At 40.9% G+C, this 23,288-nt stretch overlaps 1 protein-coding gene across 1 annotated transcript in view; it reads left to right on the top strand.

Moving 5' to 3' along the window:
• The window catches only part of kcnh3 (potassium voltage-gated channel, subfamily H (eag-related), member 3), a gene marked incomplete at its 3' end in the record, with an annotated part of 118,161 nt that overhangs the window by 64,824 nt on the left and 30,049 nt on the right, over nucleotides 1-23,288 (top strand). Inside the window, exons 2-4 of the mRNA XM_079231128.1 lie at nucleotides 9,527-9,760; nucleotides 16,978-17,112; nucleotides 22,621-22,763. Of these exons, the coding sequence (XP_079087254.1) occupies nucleotides 9,527-9,760; nucleotides 16,978-17,112; nucleotides 22,621-22,763 (512 nt within the window). The remainder of the gene's footprint in view (nucleotides 1-9,526; nucleotides 9,761-16,977; nucleotides 17,113-22,620; nucleotides 22,764-23,288) is intronic.

Below are 23,288 nucleotides of genomic sequence, written 5' to 3'. Positions count from 1 at the left end.
GTGTTGCAGATTCTGATTCTTTAGGTCCTACTCTTTCCAAAAAGGTGTTTTATTAGTATGTGGGCTGTTGTTATGGCACCATAACACAGTTTGAAAAACTCGGTGACCGCTCGAGGAGGCATTTCATCAAAATATCTTTTAAAAGTGATTTTCTTTTTGCAGATATACTTTTTTTCCCAAAACTTTGCTGAACAAATACATACAATAAACACAAGTATTAGTAGCAGTTTTTTGACAGCCGGTATACCGCGAGCGACTTGAAATGCAAAACGATCGGACCGATATTGGATCAATTAAAGGCCGACAGGTTTGACCCTGATATTGATTGGCTTGGCGCGTCCCTACTGACAACACCACATGTGTGCACATCTGAGTCCGTAAGCTTGTTAACTTTTTTATTTTTGTTCACATATGCACTTTCCGTCTCACCTCAAGCCTTCCAGATGCTGTGTAATCCAATCACAAGTTAGGGGCGTGGAAGAATTATCCAATCACGCCATCCCCGGTAATCCAATAACAGGGCAGCTCGACGATCAATACAAGCAGCATAGGCGAACTCGCATATCTCTCTGTCATACACACATGCAGGCGCACACTGTCCAAGACAGCAATCGCCTCAAGTTGTTGCCAGGCTAGTGTGTTCGATTATTCATCAAGGCTGTGCGCCTGCTGCCCCTTCAGGCAGCCGTCCATCCGTCCCCCTGCTGCAGCACCAACACACACCATCCATCGCCCAGCAAATACCCCCTGGAAGCTAATCCTTTGCTAATTAATAACACTTTCTGCTAAAAAAAAAGCCCTGCAGTTGGTCCCTTTACTTAACTTAGATGCATCTTTAAAAGCCATCTGTTTCTCCTCAATTTGACTGAAGTATGATCGGTCATTTAAGAGGTTGACGTTATGTCAAAGTGCTTTCTCTCATCAAAAGTAAGAGGAAGTTTGACTTTATCACGCTGCTGCAATCTCAAGTTAGGTCAAGTCAATTTATGTAGCCTGAGGCACTTTACAATCAGTACTATTCTGTTATTTTGTTTGCCTCTGCAGAGACCTGTTGCTTTTCAGATAACGTATTCCCTTGTTTTAATCATTTGTGCCTTGCATAGGCATTTTTGTGTTTGCATGAGGACTTTGTATCCACAAATCAATCGCCCTAAAGCGGACATATAATGTTCATTTTCAGGTTCATACTTGTATTTTGGGTTTCTGCAGGAACTTACATGCTTTAATGTAAAACAAACCACATTGTTTTATTCTGTCTGTCTGAATATTCATATATTAACCCTCTGAATGAGTCCACATTTTAACGTTATAAAGACATGCTTTATTTAGAGAAAACTCTCCAAACATGAAGCTCATCAGTCCTGCTTCTGAGACATTAATGTGACACTGGGAATCTGAAGGCCAGATTTTCCAAGCAAAGATCATCTTCACCAACAGCAGAATTTGTCGTAGGGTGATAAAGAAGTTTTGGTTTCTCTGCTGCACCACAGTGAGAACTCTCGACAAAAAACAAAGACAAAGAAAAAAGAAAAGAGCCAGAGAAACAGTTGAAATAATATTTTCCCAATCATTTACTCTGACAGTTCATTAAGTCTGGGAACTATCTGTGTCCTCCATCGTAATTGTGCAGCAAGAAACAAACAAACAAGAAAGAAAGAAAGAAAGAAAAACCGGACATCTGGACCCTGGACCTTTACGGCTCTCGTTCATCGGTCTAGGAAACACACCGACCAATCACATGCGTTGTATATCATCTCATGTGATGCGACTCAGCCAATCAAATATGTGCATTCCGATTAGCGTCGCAACTCAGAGACCCAACAGGAGAAGGACGTGAGTCAGGGAGGTTCTTTCACATGGCGTTCTCCAAAAAGAGAAATGTGGAGAACTTAACCGGAACATTTAACCAGGAATGAACAGATTTAAATGTTCTTTCTTATCACAGGCAGTTTAAAACCAGCATGTCTCATGTGTTCTGAGGCCGTGAAGATTATTAAAAGAGGCGATGTGAAGCGCCACTGCGAGACAAAGCACCAATCTTTTGGGCGAGCGTACCCACTCACGTCCGAAATGAAGGCACAGATGATAAACAATATAAGAGCCCAATATGATCAGAATTTTAACACATTCATTCACTGACTGACAATGATGTTTACAGAGAGGGAAGTAGACCTGAAACAAGTGGTTTTAATAACCGCAGATAAAGTCCCCGCACACAAATTTATCTTTTTAGAAGATGGCAAGAATGTATTATCACGGTTTTCGTGGTATGCATCGCTTCACCCTGAATGAACTGAATTTAAAAGCTGCACGGTAGTTCAGTTAAATACCTTTTTCTAAAAGAAAGTACTTTATTTTAGGAGATGCACATTTTTCAAAAGCTTTCTGTTATGTATTTTTTGTTATTTTTTGTTATGCATCCCTTATTTTACTTAAAGCGAGATAATTTATTTATTATTTATAATTCATCCAGTTCAATTTAAAAACTGACGATAAATATCGATATTATTCAATCGAACTTTCTTTATTTGATTTGAAGTTTGATCAAACTAGTCAAACTACATACAGATGTTTAATATATATGAGACTAAATCATAACTTACACATTATTGTGATGTTCCGGACGCATAAGGAATTTCTCTCTAGCTGGATTTCGTTGAGTTTTAGTTGAATACCTGATGATTTTTGTGTGGTAAGGTGGAAAGTACAGGTGTGGAGAGTCCATCACCAATCTGTAATTAATACTCATGTTTTTTGGTGGACCTCAGAACTCGGCTCTTTGCAGATGATGTGGTTCTGTTGGCTCCTTCAGACCAGGACCTCCGGGAAGCACTGGGGCGGTTTGCAGCAGAGTTTGAATTATATATCCCGTTGGGCCTGGGAGCGCCTCGGGGTCCCCCAGTAAGAGCTGGAAAGCATTGCTCGGGAGAGGGACGTCAGGAATGCTCCGCTAAGCCCGCTGACCCCACGGCCCGCCTCCAGAGAACAGGCAGATACAAGTGGATGGGTTTTTTACCTTACCACTGATTTTACACACCAACGTCTATTTACTCCTGCACTACTTCTCCATCTTGACTCATCAGTTCCTCGCTTCTCCTGACGTTGAGCAATGGATCGTTCTCCGTCCACCACCCTTGCAAATGTTCTGATTTCCTCCATCTATGAAGCTCCACTGATGTTCTCCAGTGTGCTGCATCAGTCGAGTTCTCTCCACTTGCCCAAAGTGTTGCGAGAGAAAGAGCGTACCATCTAGTTTCAGGGGTGTGATTGTGGAGAATACTGAGATGATATCTGCCAACACCTTTCCAAGGTAAATTTTGTTATTTCAACTGTGTGTGAGAGTGGAGGGCAGTAGAGATGCTGAACTCTGGGGATGCGAACTGATGGGGGTCCAGACTGGCCGGCAGGTGGTCTTTGATGTGCAGGAGAACCAGTTCATCAAAGCACTTCATAACAACTGTGTGTGTGTGTGTGTGTGCGTGTGTGTGTGTGTGTGTGTGTGTGTGTGCGTGTGTGTGTGTGTGTGTGTGTGTGTGTGTGTGTGTGCCAGAGGGCAGTTTATTATGTGCTAGTGAGTGAGTACAAATCCGAGAAGAGCTGCATGGTTAAACTCTTGCTTAAGGGTGGACTTTTAATCCCATCACACTCAGTCTCACTCACACACACACACACACACACACACACACACACACACACACACACACACACACACACGCACACACGCACACACTCAGTCATGTTTTCATGACTTTTGGGGACCTTACAGACGGCTATCAGACCTAACCCTTTTCCTAACCGGCCTTATTCCATTTAAATGGTGTACACATGAACACATGAAGAAATAAAGTGGGGTCAGTAATTTGTGGCGATGCACATACCGTATGTCACATAATGGCATAATCCAGAAGGGAAGAACAGCCGGTTATGAGCCTCTTGAAGATGAAAGATATTTGCATTGGCTTCATCACATTTTCATCATGACTGAACATTCATTTCTGAGCTGATTAAAGTGTGTTTCCGTCCCCTAGTGATTATCACACGGTTTTGAACTGAACTCTTGTACTTTTATTATTAATATCATTACTTTCCTTTTCTTTTTGGTTGACCAGTTTGACGTCCAGACCACCTTGCATTCAGTACTTTACAACCCTGAGCACTTGTGTTTTTTCTTTGTGTTTCTGTGAAACACATTCCTCCTCTCCTCTTCAAAACAAGTCAATAGGAAGAACTTCAAACATTATCTGCATTTTAGCTGAAGAATATGTGGCATGCAAGAACTTCAGAGGGACATTGTGGTCGTCAAATCAAACATAGAGGAGGGAAAAAACACCTGGGAGTTTATTTCATTGATTTTTCCTGCATTTCTTGACAAAGACATACTGTACAAAGGACAGTGGCCCTGGCTCCGGGCTGGACAAAATGGCCGAACAATAGGCCTCACCGGGTGACGTGTTCCAACATGATTATGATTTTGCTCAGGTTGTCTGTCAGGTGTCGCCCAGAGAAAGACGTGGATCACTCTGCTGACAAAGTGATGAGATTGGAGACTTAGAAGCACACATTAATGTCCAGTCATGGCTGTAGCTCTGTCATTTGTCTGGGTTCGGTGGTGCCTGAGGCCGCACTTCAAAGGTGCATGTAACTATTATATTGCAGTGCTCAATATACAGGGACATTGCACAAGCACAGATAGGCCTACAGACTTTTATTTTATGATACTACACATATGAAATATAGTTTTATAAGTTGTCAAATGTTGATTTATCCTATGAAATAGCCTTCGTCATGTGAATATGCACTTATATTGTATGATTATTACCACATTCATACATTATTTAATGCATTAATCTATGTTTATAATACTTCAGTACCCAATACATGCCTTCTTTATAAAAAATATACAGATACAAAACATATAAAGTGCTCAGGAACCTTTTATATAGTTGTGCGTGTGCTTTTTGACTGCATTCAGTGATGTTTAGCTCCAGTTCAGATGTAGTTCCGATACTCGTGTCGTGCACAGTAAGGCGGTGCGAGTGAGTCACCAGGGACCTCGATGCACTGACATTAGCTCAGGCTCAGACTCTTGTAGTTGCTAAGGAGACAAAAATCAATGGCTGCAAATGTGCTCACCTTTTTGTGTATTTCCGATGCTCGACTGTCCTCTCTGACCTCACTTTACTCCTCCCCACGAGCCACTCCAGCTCTGACTTTTTGAACCCGGATCAATCAGGGTTCGAACGCCGAAAGAAGAAAGAAATGAAAATCTCGCAAGCCAACGGTGGGAAAGCTGGTGGACGATTAAAAATCAACCATTGGCTGCAACTAACGGATCCGCTAGTCTGTTTGTTGCTTTGGCAGCACAGTTTGCATTGAATTGGTCCAGGAACTACTTTATGCAGACAGCATTATGGATGCTGTGATGTCTTCGCCACATGAATAGTTGCCACAAGCTACATGAGGCCTGAGGACGCATCGTGCATCATGCAACCCAGGATGAAAACATTTTTATAGTCAGCCGAGAATTTATTTTATCCATTTGCGGAAGTGTCAGACACATTTGAGCAAAAAAGAAACAAAGGTGCAATTAGTCAGTGGTTACATAAGTGTTTATCAGTAAGCTAATCCATCTGTTCATTATACAGGGGCAGAAGTACAATGAGTATAAAACACACACATACATCACATTTAATTGAATATTAATTGAGATCTCAACATTTCAAAATGCTTTACTCGTAGAAAGGTCTGCTGCATATCAAATCAAGTGATCAGGATGCTTTGGCTCCAGCAGCGGCAGCCTGTGAAAAAAAGTCCAGAGCAGAAGAGAGATGTGCTGTATATTAAATGCACTGTATTGCATCTTTTTTTTATGCAAAAACAAGAATATCAACGGGATTGTAGCGCAATGTGAAAGCAGCGTTCTGTTCATTTAAATGTGAAAGTACAATACAGTTATGTTGTGCTTAACATTTTGACCCTAATCCTGCAGCCTTAACTTATAGTAGTAGTTCTTGCACAGAAGGTCAGATCCAGAACCCCTCATTTGTAATTTGAGTCGCAGACAGCCGCATTTGACCTCACAGAAAAGTGACATAACCGCTGAAGACAGACAGCGAGACATTCATTAAAACCAACTCTGAATTTAGAATTGAGGCAGCAAGGAGACGGGGAGGAGGCAGCCGAGCAAGACTGAGCAGGAACTGACAAGAACAATCACAGAGGATGGAGTTGAACTTCTATTTAACAAATGAGAGAGGGAGAGCAGCGGAGTGACAGTGACAGTAAGGTAGAGAAAGAGACACGGATCAGGGCAGTCATTAGGGGAAGCTGTACATGAAAACTGTTTCCTGGCAACAGAAACTAAGCCTGCAGACGGAGAAGAGCAAATAATGAGTGCTTGATCATTATAGAAACCCTGGTTAGAGTGTGTTCATGCGCGCCATCATAGTTTATGCCAAAGTACCATGAAGGCGTCTGACTTCTGCTTTTCTACTGATCTAGCTGAGCCCTCCTCTTTGGTCTGGAACACTTCACTTCCTCTGGATAATTACATCTTGTCATAAAACAAATCCTTGCGCGATATTCATACGTTTTTTTTCATATTGTCAATAGATGTGAGGCCAAAGCCTAATTTATTATTCTTAGGTCCCAAAAAGGTAATTGTTGTCCAAAAATAAAAACATATGTTGCCCTGGGTGAACCCCAAACACACCGTCCTGCTGGTATAAATATGCACATTAAAACCTTTTGGGCCTAGTATTTCACTTGTAATGTGTGCTGTTTGTCATCTTCTTTACTTTTAACCAGTAACCAGTGTCTGAACAATATCTCTCAAGTGTTACTTTTCATTGATACCAATATTATTAAAATATACATTGTGGTTGCAGATATACTCCTTTTTTTGTTTGCATATGCAACTTTACCCAATTAAAGAAAAATTAGCTCTCTGCAGCTGCAAATAGTCTCCAACAAATGCACTACTGCTCATTTAAAGCTGCAGCAGTTTGTTTTAAGACATTTCTGAGACTACAGTAAAAGTCATTGGATCCAAAATGGACCCCGAACCCAAGGGCTGAAAACAATCAAATCTGAGAAAATAGGATGTGACTCAGTGTTGGTGTTATTTCTTTATATTCCTGTTTTTTGAATTTCAACTTTTAGATTAAAACTGACACCAATGTATTGTTAGTTGTAAACAAGCTCGAAAAGTTTGCAACCTTTCTGCGTTTTAGTTTGGGGGAATAAACCCAACAGCAATATAAAGAATAGCAAAGTGTCAAAACAGCTCATGGGTAAAGTTTACTCAGTTTCAGACAAAATATGTAATATGTCAATTGTGAACAGTGCATCACCTCTGTTTGCTCGTCAAGCTTTTGGCCTCTGAGCCTCACGTCTCATGCTGGGTTGCATTTCCAAGCCCAGAGCGCAGGATGACATCAGGGTCGATTCCCGCGGGAGGGAGAGAGGCAGGAAGCGTGGCGGCCAGCAGGGACTCCAATGGAAGATGGTCTTCACCTGGTATTTGGTGTTTTTTCTCCGGCATCACCGGATATCTCTGCCGTCCCCCCAGGAGAGCATAAAAAGGGAGGAAGTGCGCACACATCAGACACGGAAGTAATTAACTAATGAGATGGATTGCTTTGAGAAATACTACAATATGCAACTTGAGTAATCTGCTGCACTGAGAGACGAGCATCACAGCTTACAATCGACAATGCTGAGCTGTCCCTCAAATGAGCTCATGGGCAACACAGGCACACACACACACACACACACACACACACACACACACACCTCACACACCGGCGTCAGGTTATAAAATATTCAATAAGGGGGTCTTGAAGGCTTTCAGAATTGATGGATTCAAAGTGATAAATAGTCCATTTTAGAGAATTCACCCATCTCCATGCCCGCGGCCATTAACTGTATATGCACTGGCAACATGTTCCAGTTGGTATTTACACACACACACACACACACACACGGAAGTAAACAGGTGATCACGCCGGGTTCCTGCTTGTGCACGAGATTGTTTCTCGAGGGAGGACGGCTGTGCTATTCGCTGCATCAAATAATGAAACCTCATAAGGTTTTTGTGATGACTCTTGACCGTGTTTACCTCACCCGATCAATATTTATTACTAATCCGTCGGGCCTCCTCGCTCTGGAGACGCGAGCATCCAGCGGTCCGTCTCCCCTCTCACACTGAGGCCGCTTTCACGTTTAAGTATTATGATGGAAATCAGCGCAGTGGTTTATTTGAGCAATGTGGTATGCACATACGGTGTGTGAGTCTTACTTTGAGTGTTTAAAGAGTGGGATTGGATAGTTTTTTTTGGGATTCAATGCTCAACTAAAATATCTTTTGAAGTTTTCTCTGTTTCCCCAGTTGACGTTTACACTTGACAGGACTATAAAAGTCTTATTTACACCGTGGTAACAATGAAAATACAATAGACTACAAATAGAAATAACACAACAAAACCAGTATTTTCACACACATGTGAGATCTAAAACATATCGGATGTCTTGCTGAACGTTCACTCTTGGAGGTCCAGCACAAGTCACATGTTACGGAGCTGAAGCCTCGAGTGAATTCAACTTAGGGCTGGGCGGTATGGCCAAAAATTCATATCATGGTATTGTGTAAGATTCTGGCGGTTTCACGGTATATCACAGTATTTTTTTTCCAAATAAACACATTCATTTATTGATGCCGAAAAGGACCGCCACCGCCATCGTTATTCACCACTCGCTTGCAACTGGCCAGCAGCTGTTTTGATTGGTACATCGGGAGCTAAACATGGAGGGATTTAGGACCCAGTGGAATCCCTTGATACTAGTGGCGCGTGCGCGGCCGTAACGACTATTAACATTCAGCCGGCAGCAACATTTAATGTTTACAGTCACAGATGCGTGTCCAGCGGTCTGAGCTACTTACGTCTCACGGATAGAAGTTGACTCATGGTTTGAAAGAAATGACATCGCCAAAATGCATGATGGGTAAAGCCCGCCCACTTAGCTGCACAGGAAAAGACTTCTTCCTGCACAAGAAAAGTCTTCCTATGTGGGCGGTGTCATTTGCCCAGCATGCATTTTGCCAATGTCATTTCTTGCTAACCATGAGTCAAGTGAGTTAACATGAGGTTTGAAAAAAATGACATCGCCAAAATGCATGATGGGTAAAGCCCGCCCACTTAGCTGCACAGGAAAAGACTTCTTCCTGCACAAGAAAAGTCTTCCTGTGTGGGCGGAGTCATTTCTTGCTAACCATGAGTCAAATGAGTTAACATGAGATGTAAGTAGCTCGGTCCGCTGCTCCTTCAGCATCAAGCTGTGAACAAAAAATGTTGTTGCCTGCCAAACAGCAGCGACCGGTATGATGGTATATGAAAAATTCATACCGTACGGAAAACTGAAACCGGTATAGGGTTGAACCAGTATACCGCACAGTCCTAATTCAACTAACTCTTTGCCTCTCACAAGCGTATTGATCACACTCGTCTTTCCTCTCTTCTCTTCACAGACAGCAACTTCGTCCTGGGGAACGCCCAGGTGCAGTCGCTCTACCCCATCGTCTACTGCTCCGACGGCTTCTGCGAGCTCACCGGTTACGCCCGCGCCGAGCTCATGCAGAAGAGCTGCGCTTGCCACTTCCTGTACGGCACGGAAACCAGCGACCGGCTAACGGCGCAGATCCAAGGAGCCCTGGACGAGAGGCGGGAGTTCAAGACCGAGCTGGTGTTCTACAAGAAGGAAGGTGAGACGGCGGGAAGGAAGCGTGTCTGTGGGCCGTGTGCTTTTTCAACTTACTGCGACCATTAGTGCTCTATGTATCCATCCATCCAACCAACCATCTATACATCAGTTGAAAGCACCTTTCTATGTGTTCCAAACGTGTTGAGATTCTATTTTTTAAGCTAGAAATGAACCCTCCAGTTGTTTCATTTGGGGCCAATAGTAATAACACATTATTATCATAATGCATTATAATGTGATTATTAGTTACTCAAAGTGGTCGTTGTTTGCTTTAAGTCAAATGTATTTTCCAATGTGTTGCATGTATTTGAGTATCTTTAACTTGTTTAACACATTATAATGCATAATTACAGTGATTCAAAAAAATTTTATAAAGATTATTATGTATTGCAACAATTGGAATTATAAAACAGTGAGTGACCAGCAATTACAAGCCATTATGAAATGGGCTATGAGTATTGTTATGAAGCATTGTTATGCATGATGAGTATGTCTGTAAGGCATTGTTAACATTGGCATCATAGAAAATCCCAAATCTCTCTGATAAATAAAGGGGGAAAGAGTAACACCATTCCAAGAAACCCTGCAATAAAGCGAGTATATGGTGTAAATTGAATGATATGCCAGATTGTGTAAGTCAACTGAGGGAATGAATGTGTGAATCACTGAGTCATGCATATATTACATATCAAAAGAGCTTTGGAAATGGTCGCTGCGCATGTTTCACCACCAAATAACCCACTCCGACGCTCCAGCGCTTGATTTTAAAAAGGAGAAAGGGAGCGACGGCAAGACAGAACAATGTAAAGTCCTGCGAGAGAAGAGGGTTATTAAAGAAGAGCATCAGCAGAAGTGAATTCATCCACTCTTTATTAATCAATAATAAACAATAACAACACATTTCCTCCTCTAAGATATAAGCCTGTAGCAAAGAGCAACACTGGCTTATAAAAGCTTGTTTCTCCACACACACACACACACACACACACACACACACACACACACACACACACACACACACACACACACACACACACACACACACACACAAATGACAAATTAGAAGTGTTTCATGCTCTTTATCATCTCTCTATGAGCTCACATTAGCATTTAAGCTGTTCCCCAGGGGAGCCAAGGAGAGAATAAACACATACATATCCAGTTCCCTGTCTCAGATCAAAGCCTGGGGCACTATTTTAAAATTGCATTTTATCCACGGAGCACATACTCATAACATATTCATACCAACGCGATTTACATGGTCAATAAATTACGGAGGAAAGGAACGACTGGGAATAAAAATTAAAACAAAGTACAAATTGAAACAGTTGCGGGGAAATACAAAAAAAAAAAGATGATGAAAATGATGGTGCTGCTCATATTTGTAAGTGTATGAACGATAAGATATGAAAATAAATCGATAGATAAGAAAAAGACAGGAACCAATGAATGACAAGCGCATCACAAATTAGCTTCACTAAATCCCTGTTTTAACCTTTGCACAGTAATAATGCTGCGCTCTAATAATACTACGATGAATAACCAATATATAAAAAAGACAGCCTTTCATTCTTTATCTTCACATCTTGCTTATAGTTATGCATGGCGCGGACAGTGCATGCGATGTCAGGACCGCTATTGTTTACCGCCACGTTCCAGTCAAACGGGGACAAACCCCGCCTCGACATGGCTGATGTTTTTATTGAGGCGGTCGTCTCGCTCGTTTCAATGCATTATTTACTCTCATGATCCCCTGGAGGGTATTAGTCTCGCGGTTGCAGGACACCGTATGCAGGGTGCCACATGCGGCCCACGGGGACACGGGTCAGAGATTACGGGCGCGCAACGGAAAACCCGAGCTGCTTGTTTTAGCCGGATTTCATGCATTCATGTACCAGCCGGCAGGGGGTTACGTATCTCGTTTGATAGCCCTCCTTCAAAGGATAAGGCTGGCTATTGTCGTTGTTTCTTTTCTCCGAATGTCGACGAATCCCATGAAAGCACCGAAACCAGCAATTAATTGACAAAGACAACCAAGGATTGTGTGTGTGTGAGTGTCAAAGTCCAATATATCTTATTCCGCTGTTCCATAGAGCCCTCTGTTGTCCCAAAACTATTTAATAACATTTAACAAACCAACTTGTGTCTTAAAGTGCGTCTTAAAGTTGTATTCTCTCTTCTGGCCACCAGGGGGCGACTACTCTGATTGTATAGAAGTCTATGAGAAAATGACTCTACTTCTCTCTTGATGTATTCCCTCAGTAAACATTGTAAACATGAGTTTATGGTCTCAATCTCTAGTTTCAAGTCTTCTTCAATACAGCATGATGTTTGTTGAGGAAATTATGGTCATTTAGAGTCAAACAGACCGATAAAGCAGGAGATGGCTGTACACGTCACTCCTCCGCAGTCCAATTTCACTTCTTAAACACAGTTCATGGTTACCATGAACACACACACACACGAGACGTAATCCCACATACGTTGTCCTCACTTGTTCATCAAACATGTACTAATTCGTGGCTGAAAATGGTCCCCAACAAATACAATAGAACGTCTTCTAAAATCTCTATTAAAATCTTGCATTGATCAGCCAATGCACTTTGAACAAAGTAAACCAATCCCGAATTGAACGTATTCTCACTTTAAACAGTGCGAAGTGTAAAAAGTAAGACAGAGCTTTCTTAAGTAGTTAAACCAAGGAGTCCAATTACCGGCTGCAGACAGACCAACTGTCTTTTTACCAACGCTTAGTGGGCAAAATCTAAGACGGCCATCGTCATCCATTAAATCACCACTATCAGTTACTGGCCTCGGGGCGAAGGCACAGAGTCCCCTGAGCAGATTGCTACCACAGCACACAGCACTTTATATATTTATTTATTTGACCCTGATTCTGTTTTAATGTGTCCTATCTGGACGTGATATTTCGTGTTTTAATGCACTCTTTTTGCATGCAAAATGTAGACAAAGTATTTTTCTAATTTATATAATTTCTAAATATTTATGATTTTTTTTTTAGATTTACATCTTCAGGAGACAAAGAGTGAACTTTAGGTTGAAGAAGCTCACTCAGAAAGTACCGAGACTCCTCACACATGGGTTGGTTTTGTTATTTTCATGGGATTTGTCCACAATGAGAGACGCATAGAGAATAATGACAGCTTGGTGATGACAATAATGACATCCTTTTGGAAAGCTGGTATTGGCAATGTTTTCAATGATACACGCTTTTTTCTTCAATTACAGTGAATGTGGATCCAAGTTTGTAAAGCTTGGAGAGTAACTTAACCTACAGTGGTTTGACTTGGTAACCCTGCACTGATAGTGGGGTTTCCAAGGTGCAACAACATTAAAGATACAAAAGTATTAGCATTTAAGTACAAAAAAGTACCAAAACTAAAAGTACTTATATCCTGTATATAACTATATTATTGGATTATTTTAATTATGGATGCATGCATTCAATTACATCCCTAACATTGCAGCTGGGAATAGTGCCATTTATTTTAACTACACTACTTAAAGTACTGCCAGGCAGCTTAATCCATTAAAATGCACACATAGTTTATTAATTTATTCATATATTAGGAATCTCCGCAACGTATGAATTTGTAATTAAAGCTGACAAAATAAATGTGGTGAAGTGGAAGTATAAAGGAACATAAAATGGCCTCTAAAGCACCTCTAAATTGTACCACCAAAGCTTTACAGTCGGATTATTAAGCAAACGTTTGGCGACCACAATCATTTTGTGTATCATCTCTTTTCACCAACTCATTCAGGTTCTAAATATCTGCCGGACTCCTCTTAGTAATATCATCATAAAGCCAGATGGCTTAAATGATGCATGTTCTGCGGTGGTAGCAAATGTAATCAGAGCCCAAAAGCTCCCTTTGCAAGCGAGTCAGAAGACTCATATGGAAGGTGTACTGCGGTATTCTGATTTACAGTTGAGGCACGGACTTAAAGTAAATCTACACTTCCTGCAATCTCCCTTCTCCACACTGCATCTACTCACACAGGGGAATTCTGAGGGTATAGATGGAACAGGGAAAACAAGCTTTTCATCCAGGCTGAAGGGCCTCTGTGGGCTCATGTCTCATTATAGCTGCAGGCGCAAGGTTCCCCTGAAGGTAGCGAACGTGTCGTCACACACGGAATCTGAACTGGTTAAGGAAAATCATTCCTCCTCGTGAAAGGTGTCCAAACCATGATGGCATGTCGAGAGGGATTTTAATTACTCAGATTTATACAGAAGAGCTCTCCCTGATTTCCTTATATCTTATTACTCACATACATCTTCCTTACAGGCTCTCATTCTCAACATGGCAACGCTCACAATTGATGTTTAAAAGAAAATGTACCCTTGTGGAGAATATTTAGGTATTTTATACATGTACTCCACTACATCTCAGAGGCTGATATCGTACTTTTACTCCACTACATTTATTTGATAACTTTAGTCATGAGTGAGTGACTCAACAAATAAATGGTGCTGTATTATTTAAGATTATACTTTATTAATCCCCAGGGGGGAATTCACAGGCTACCCAGCAGTATATAAAGTAGTTCTAATGAGCTGCGCCTTCACCAGCTGCAGCATTAAAGTGATGAACACATGAATGCATCGATCAAATATTATTACGTTCTATTCTTAAAATGAGCAATTCTGCATAATTGATTTGTGTGTGTGTGTGTGTGTGTGTGTGTGTGTGTGTGTGTGTGTGTGTGTGTGTGTGTGTGTGTGTGTGTGTGTTTTGATACTTCTTTGGACTTTTACTCAAGTAAAAGACATTGTGTAATGCTTTTGTAAGACATAAATAGTCTACACTTTAGATTAAGTCACAGAACATGCTTAACTAATACTTAACTAATGAGTAGCAACTACCTGATTTCATCATGAATTGCAGCATTTTTTTTATCATTTACTAACACTTTACAAATTATCTTATTAATCATCAATAAGTCATAAATACTTCATTTACAAATGGGGAATTCATCATTTATAAAGTATGAAACTATAGCTTATTAATCAAGAATGAAACATTTATAACTGTTACTAATGAGTATTCATGTTGGAATAATGCTTTATAAATGATGAATTCATTGTTTATTCATGCTTTACCACTGGCCATAGGGAGTACCGGGAGTTTTCCCGGTGGGCCGGTCAGTAATGGGCGGCAGTGGCTGACCCAGTAGTCCCACCCACGCATTTTCCAGACCCCCCTCGTCCAATCACCTTTAATGATGAGCTAATGACACATCATTAGCAATCTGTGAGAGAGAAAAGAAAGAAAAAATGGAGAAAAAACGAAAAGACGGTGCAGAAAAACTGAGGGAAAAAAAGAAAAAAAACTCTCGTAACTGATGCTGCTGAGAGCAGAAATATAATAAACATGTCTGCTGCTGCGGGGCCGGCGGCGGTGGCGTAGCCTCCGGCTGCGGGGCTTTGGCTGCGCCGGCGCGGCGGGTCCCTCTCAGGTGTCGTCGGACAGTGAAAGTGAAAGCACCCGACATGTATATATTTTCCACACGTAACATTCAACATTAGTTAGCGTCAACAAGCACGTATCATTGTACTTTCTGCCTTCAAAGTAAAAGCACTTCTTGTTTCCATGCTCTTCACAATAAGAGTAAATAATGTAATAAAACAAGTGACAACATACAGGAGGGGGAGGAGGAGATTGGTGGTGGTGATAGCAGGTGAGTGTGCTAGCTAACATGTTGATGTTGTGGATAAACACTCATTCACTAAATGTTCAGAAATGTTGTCTATGAACTTTACTTGAATAAATTTAGTTCTAAAATGTTGGAAAATGATACTAAAATACTATCCTGATTAATTAACCACTATTTTATGGTGCTGTGGTTTGAGCATGCAGATCTGCTTGTTCACATTTTTTATAATTACAAATCAGGTCACCAGAGTTAAAGTGTTTTAAGTATCAATATACTTTATTTAAGCCCCAATTTGTTCAAATATGCTTTACCTATTTTTTCTGTCAGTGTTTATGGTTTATTGTCCATGCTTTTCTCTTTTTTGAACACTTATTTATGGAAATTTTCAGATTAAATTACATCAAATAAGAGACAAGGAGAAAATGACCCATTTCAGTATAGTAGTGTTATTAAGGGCTTGTGTGATTATATGTACAGTACATCAACAGACCGAGTTGGCACAGTATCTGCGTGCGGATTGTGGTGGGTCAGTCTGGACCAAAAAGTCCAGGGCCGAATGTTTGTCCCAGTCCAGGCCTGTGCTTTACTAATGCTAAAAAGTGTGTACTTATTATACAGTGCTACCAATCTAACTTCTGTTTGCTAGTTTTTGCCTTATGTATAAAACCCCTAAGTGAATCGTACAAAAACAGCTGATTTTCCAGGTCTTTCATTGTCAACTCGTCCTGCTGAAACACAGCTTTACATCATCTGACTAAAGGAGCATTAAGTGAGCTCCCAGTACAGAAGGTGACAGTGCAGACACAAACACACTTTGCCAGTTGGCCGAGCTTCCTCCCACACACTTTATCCACACGGCTACATTGATGCACACTGCTGCAGCGGGTTGACTTCTTAACTTCACAGACCTGCTATGCTTCACATTTGGCTGGTAGGCTGTGACTGGATTTAACCACAAGGCGGTACTTTGGCACGCTAACAACCTCACTGTGGCGATGCTGTGATGCTAGTATTAAGCAGGTAGTTGTTTACAATGTCCTCCATCTTAGTTCATTGTGTCAGCATGCTAACATTTGCTAACAGCAGTAAAGGTGTTTCGTAAAAGTATTTGGTCAACAACTAATTCAGTATTGTAGGATCCCCAATATTGTTATAATTAATTCTGAGACGAACACGAATGCCTGAACCAAGTTTGATGGGAACTCCATCCAATACTTGTTGAGTTATTTCCCTCACAACCGCACATATTAACCTTATTAGTCCTTATAAAGAGATTTCAGTCTGGATCAAAAGTTGACTGACCTGCTGTATCTATTTATTCTATTATTTCTATGTAGGTGAATACCATCTTGTTGCAGAGTGTGTTTGTAAGCAATAATAATATCTCTAAATATTATTTGTCATGTCATTAATATCGAGGTGAGGTGAAGGACAAAGAGGTTACGCTGGTAACTTATTGTTATTATAGCAGGTTTAATGTACATTTGGGTGGAAAAGACACACTGATTGTGTGTGTTGTGTTCTCTCTCTTTCCAGGAGCACAGTTCTGGTGTCTTCTGGACATCGTGCCCATTAAGAATGAAAAGTGTGAGGTGGTTATGTTCCTCGTGTCCCACAAAGACATCACCGACAAGAAGAAGGATCAGGATCCCGAGCATGGACTGGACACGGGTGAGTTTACGTGAACAGCGCCTGCTTTCAGTTCTGGTAGTTCGCTTTTAAGTGCAGCTCAGAGTCTTATCCCCTGTGGTCCGCCATCTTTGTCATCACATAGTCAAAGTTTCACTTTGGATGACGACTGAGCCGACTCAATGTGTGCAGAAGACCATGCGATGCGGTTGAAAAGCTTGATAAAATGCTCGCGCAGTAAATAGACCTTGAGTAAAGATTATTATTATTTTGTCACGGTCTAGAGTTCATCATATTTTTTACAAAGCAAATTCAAATAATCTACAAACTGAATAGGGTTGGAGATGCTCTCTGTGACCTCTATATTTTCAATATGTCAGCATTGTTACATTTTGTGGTTTCCAGGTCTCACAATAGCTAATGCTAATGAGAAAAAATAAAGCAGGCTTCTTCATAATCTTCAATGGCAACTCAGTGTGTAGTTTCAAGATAATTTTAATTACCTTCCCCCCTGGAGAGGGCGACATCATGCAGAACGTTTTGCCTTGCAGCTATTTAAGTGCCACTGCAGTTATTGTAATTTCAAGCAAACAACAATCAAGCATCAATTAACAATTAACAATTTCCATCAGTGTAAATCTCACCATGATTAGATGTGTGTGTCCAACAATTTGAATAATCCACTATATTAATGATGGCCTTTAAACAAAGTGCACATGGTGAGTAAACATCCTGTCAGAACCAGCACACAGCTTGTGATAACGCAGGTGGTCACAAAGGAAATTACCAGGCAGTGTTTGTGAGGTAACGAGAGAAAACATGCAAACTCCACTAACATCTTTTGTGAAGGTTCAGACTTTCGGAAATAAGCATACATGTTGCAAATGGATTTAACTTATAGTTATAATTGATAGATATAAATAGCTGACACGCCTTTATTATTGTACGCATGACAAAGATTTGTCAAATACTTAGTTAGGTTCAGGAAAAGATCATCAAATACTTAGTTAGGTTCAGGAAAACATCGTCAAATACTTAATTAGGTTTGGGAAAAGATTGTCAAATACTTCATTAGGTTTAGGAAAAGATTGTCAAATACTTAATTAGGTTTGGGAAAAGATTGTCAAATACTTCGTTAGGTTTAGGAAAAGATCATCAAATACTTAATTAGGTTTGGGAAAAGATTGTCAAATACTTAGCTAGGTTCGGGAAAAGATCGTGAAATACTTAGTTAGGTTCAGGAAAAGATTGTCAAATACTTCATTAGGTTTAGGAAAAGATCGTCAAATACTTAGCTAGTTTCGGTAAAAGATCGTCAAATACTTAGTTAGGTTCGGGAAAAGATCGTCAAATACATAGTTAGGTTTGGGAAAAGATCGTCAAATACATAGTTAGGTTCGGGAAAAGATCGTCAAATACTTAGCTAGGTTCAGGAAAAGATTGCCAAATACTTAGCTAGGTTCAGGAAAATATTGTGAAATACTTAATTAGGTTCAGGAAAATATTGTGAAATACTTAATTAGGTTCGGGAAAAGATCGTCAAATACTTAATTAGGTTCGGGAAAAGATCGTCAAATACTTAATTAGGTTCGGGAAAAGATCGTCAAATACTTAGTTAGGTTTGGGAAAAGATCGTCAAATACTTAGTTAGGTTCGGGAAAAGATCGTCAAATACTTAGCTAGGTTCAGGAAAAGATTGTCAAATACTTAGCTAGGTTCAGGAAAATATTGTGAAATACTTAATTAGGTTCAGGAAAATATTGTGAAATACTTAATTAGGTTCGGGAAAAGATCGTCAAATACTTAATTAGGTTCGGGAAAAGATCGTCAAATACTTAATTAGGTTCGGTAAAAGATCGTCAGATACTTAATTAGGTTCGGAAAAAGATCGTCAAATACTTAATTAGGTTCGGGAAAAGATCGTCAAATACTTAATTAGGTTCGGGAAAAGATCGTCAAATACTTAGTTAGGTTTGGGAAAAGATCGTCAAATGCTTAATTAGGTTCGGGAAAAGATCGTCAAATACTTAGTTAGGTTCGGGAAAAGATCGTCAAATACTTTGTTAGGTTCGGGAAAAGATCGTCAAATACTTTGTTAGGTTCGGGAAAAGATCGTCAAATACTTCGTTAGGTTCGGGAAAAGATCGTCAAATACTTAATTAGGTTCGGGAAAAGATCGTCAAATACTTCGTTAGGTTCGGGAAAAGATCGTCAATTACAATGTTTTGAGAGGTAGCTGCCATCACATGGGGCCATCATATCAGAAAACCTTTTTTTGTGTCGTTTTAATATTTATGGAAGATTCTTCTTTAATTTGGAGGACTTGATCTCAGTCTGTTTAATTTTTTCATTTACATCATTAAAAGGAATGTCGGACACTTGGAAAGCTCAGCTTTTAACCTGCGGGCCTGGAATATATAATATAATTCATGAGGATACTGCACCTGTGAGATTTATGAAGTAAGCTTCATCCAGGTCAGGTTCTCTCTGCTATTAGTTTTTTTTCCCCATGACCTGAAAGTCAGTTCACCTTCCTGACATAACACCTTACCAATAACGTATAGTTACAACAGTGTTGGTTGTATTTTTCTAGGAGCAACCATTATTGATTGTCCCTCCACCAGAGACGTTCAGACTGTTTCAAGCTGTTTGTTTCTTTGTACTCTTGTGAAAACAGAGAGAGAAATCCCAGCATGCAAAGCTGAAGGAGCAGACATTAGAGGTCTTGAATCGCCGCGTTGGAAAAACTCTGCATTCAGTATTTTGGAAGCCTGCAGACGTCTTTGCTGAAAACATTGAATGCACAGTTATTACAGGAATTAAACTCTTACTTTCAAACTTCCAAATCCCGTTGCCAGCTGAATTCACTGCAGAGAGTTTGGAAGTTGAATGTAGAGAGACGGCGAGAGAAGCGGAGTAATCAAAACTCTTAACATGAAGTGGAGTGTTTAACATTTTTGTGTTTTTGATTGGCTTTCAGAGCTGCTGTCTATAGTGCTTCCTGGTGGGAAAGAGCACCTGCTTGAAATCACTTTACCAATTTTCCCCCACTTGCACATGGCTCGCTCATTTGGCAGAATATCTCAATGCCGAAATTATTGAAAGCTGCTTTCATACACTCTAATATGCTGTGTTTTACAGACCGCATGAGTTATTACATTTTAAATTTGGAGTGCAGTGCACACCACGTGGGACAGAGGACAAACAGCAAGACGGAGAGCGAGAGAGAGAGAGAGGATTTAAATGACTTCTATAACCATTATCATAACTTTCGTGTTTCTGCTAAATTAAGCACCTCTTGATGTGAGAACGAATTGACAGAGGGGAGAAAAGTGACAAACAACTAGAGATTGAGGAAAGGCGTTGACATTCACGATGTGACACAAACAATCCCATTTACCTGCAACTGCTCCTTAGTGGCAGTCTTCTGGCTGAATGGACGGCTCTCTGTTGGCACTAAGTGCAGCGTGGAGTGTATTTTCTAAAGCATCCAATCAGCTGGTGAGATGGACGGGGAGTGAGAGGGACAGAAAAAGACGCGGGGCACATTTACGACGGCGGGGAAAAAACAAAGAAAGAGAGACTCGCAAATACTACCTTCTTTTGCAAGCAGACACACAATGGTATGGGCAAAAACTCTCTCTCACACACACATGCAAACTGTTAATTGACTGTGTTAATAATTTAAAATGTGTAGTCAGCCCATTTTCCCCTCTAGCAAAAGCATTCTCCCCCAGAGAACGCACTGTATGTTCTGGAAACCAGCACTATCAGTAATCACTGCACAAACATGAGAATGTACCCTGTGGCGTCGTGTAAATACCGTCTTGTTCCATATTGCATTCCCTTATACGCTAACAGCAAATGCATGTGCAGCAGTCACAGGTGAAAATGGGTAATACCATTCTCTACACATGGATTTAGGAGAATAACCTTTAGTGGTACAGGTGGAAAGTGACCCCGAAGTCATCAGCGTGTTTCAGTGCCCTTTTCCTGGTAGAATCAGTGACGTCTCACTTAAAGGGCCAGTGTGGATCTAAGAGTTTATAATCACCTAAAACTAAGAATTGATGTGAGAAAAAAATGAAAGAGGGGAGAAAGTGACACAAAAGGCTTTGACATTTGAGATTGTGACACAAACAAACCCATTTACCTGCTTCTGCTCCGTAGTGGCAGTCTTCTGGCTGGATGAACGGCTCTCTTTTGGCACTTAGTGCAGCATGGAGTGTATTTTCGAAAGCATAGAATATTAAAAACTATGTTTTCATTAGAGTATAGTCACCTAAAACGAAGAGTGTGATAGCTACGGTAAGAAGCAAGTCCTCTTCCTGGCTCTGCCTTAGGGTAACAATATACAAAAATCTGCATCTATAAAGGTCACTAATTAAGATGTTATATCTTGTTTGTATAGCTAGCGAGTAGTTGTGTTGCCTAAACCTAACAAATTGTCGCACAATCTTAACCACATGGCGGTGTTCTTCTGACTTTATTGTATTGTATCACCCCTGAGTGACCTGGATCCTCTATCACTGACCTTAAATCCAGCCAATTGAAAAGTAGCAGGAACATTTTACTTTAATGTAGTTTATCTTTGCCACCTCTTTTTATACATAGTTGTCTCTCCTGTTTAAAAGCTCCTGCAGTGAATGTCACCCTTATTATTCACCAGTATGCAAAACAGATGCAGGTTCAGGCGCTGCGTGGCAAAAAAAAGGAAACACACACCGTGTTTACGCCACATGTCCGTTCGTAGTAAAGGTCTCGTGAATAACCGGCACATGCAGAGAGGCAGAAAAGAGTCCCAGAGACGGCGGTTCGTTTCTCTGTGCTGCGCCGTCTAAACTGTTTGAAATCCATCCTAAATACGATGAACAAATCAAATTTACCGGCTGAGTATGAAAATGATTTGGTTACAGGGGTTGCCAAGCATGGCATCATATTGTAGACAGACAGAGGGAAAATCATAATAGGAAATGTAAAGTGGAAATGGAGAGCGCATGAAAAGATTTTCCGCTGTGGCGATAGCTTAACAGCAAACAACTCCCTTAATCTACCTGCTGTACTTCCTCGTGTCCCTTCCCTTCTTTAATGACCCTGATCGTATCTTCCATTATTCAATAAATGACAAAGAAGGATGACATGAATGAGGTGTTGGAGATAATACTTGATCCAGATCTGTAAATACAGATCTGGATCTCGGCCCAGTGTTGAGTTTTACCTAAAGAACGGCTTGTTTAGTCGATAAAGAGCCGCAAAGGCAGACAGCAGGTCGACATCGCATCAAATATTTACGCAAACACGAGAGCAGCATGTGTACATCAGAGTACAGAGGAGTTAAGATCTGTCATGCTGGGACTTCTACTCCAACACAAGTTAACAAAGAGAGATGATTTGACCCATGTGAGACTGTATAAGATGACTTTTCACGAGGTTAGACGGTAAAAAGAAAGCCTTTCTCAGAGAGTTCCAGTCGATACAGAGCTCAGGTTAAATTCTCACCCGATGTAGTGGATTGGCTCTTGGCTCAGCATGTTCCCTTCTCCTCCACAGATGAGGAGACGGGCCTGAAGGTGCATCAGGTAACTCGCCCTCCGGGCTTCAACACCAACCGGCGCCGCAGCAGAGCGGTCCTCTATCACCTGTCGGGACACCTGCAGAAACAAGACAAGAGCAAACTCAACAAGCTCAACAACGTAAGTGTCTCTGCGTTTGTCTCCTGCGATAGAAAGATGCACGAACATGACAGCTCCCCAGAAGCCGAAACATCTCAATCGCCCCCTAGTGGCTGGCTGCGGGAGAGGTCGTAAACCCCGCCTCTTTCCATGTGAGCGGATGGGACATGAGCCAAGCTAAAAAAAATGAATCAAAGCACACGTTAAATAAATGTATCCCAAAAATGACGGGGGGGGAGGGCTGGGCTTTGAAGCCAATTTTGCATAGTGGCCAAACGGTGGAATTACACCTTCCAGATCCATCACGTGATGCAACATGCGGACATTTTCCGGTAAATTTCCGGAAAGTTTCCACGGGAATTTTGGGAATTTTGAAAAAAAATTTTTGCAAAAGCATATAACAAGGAACTTAAATGTAGTTGAGAACAAGACTATGCACGCCTAGCTCAGCTGTACCCAGAATGCAGCTGGTTGGGAACATTGTCTGCCAGAAACATAAACGTTCTGTTGTTTTTGAACGTCTCTGTCATCAGTGTTGCGTCTGAA

Source organism: Taurulus bubalis (assembly GCF_910589615.1).
Source record: "Taurulus bubalis genome assembly, chromosome: 15".
NCBI lineage: Eukaryota > Metazoa > Chordata > Actinopteri > Perciformes > Cottidae > Taurulus > Taurulus bubalis.
Note: the sequence above shows the minus strand (reverse complement) of the source record. Positions and strands in the feature narration are given on the sequence as shown.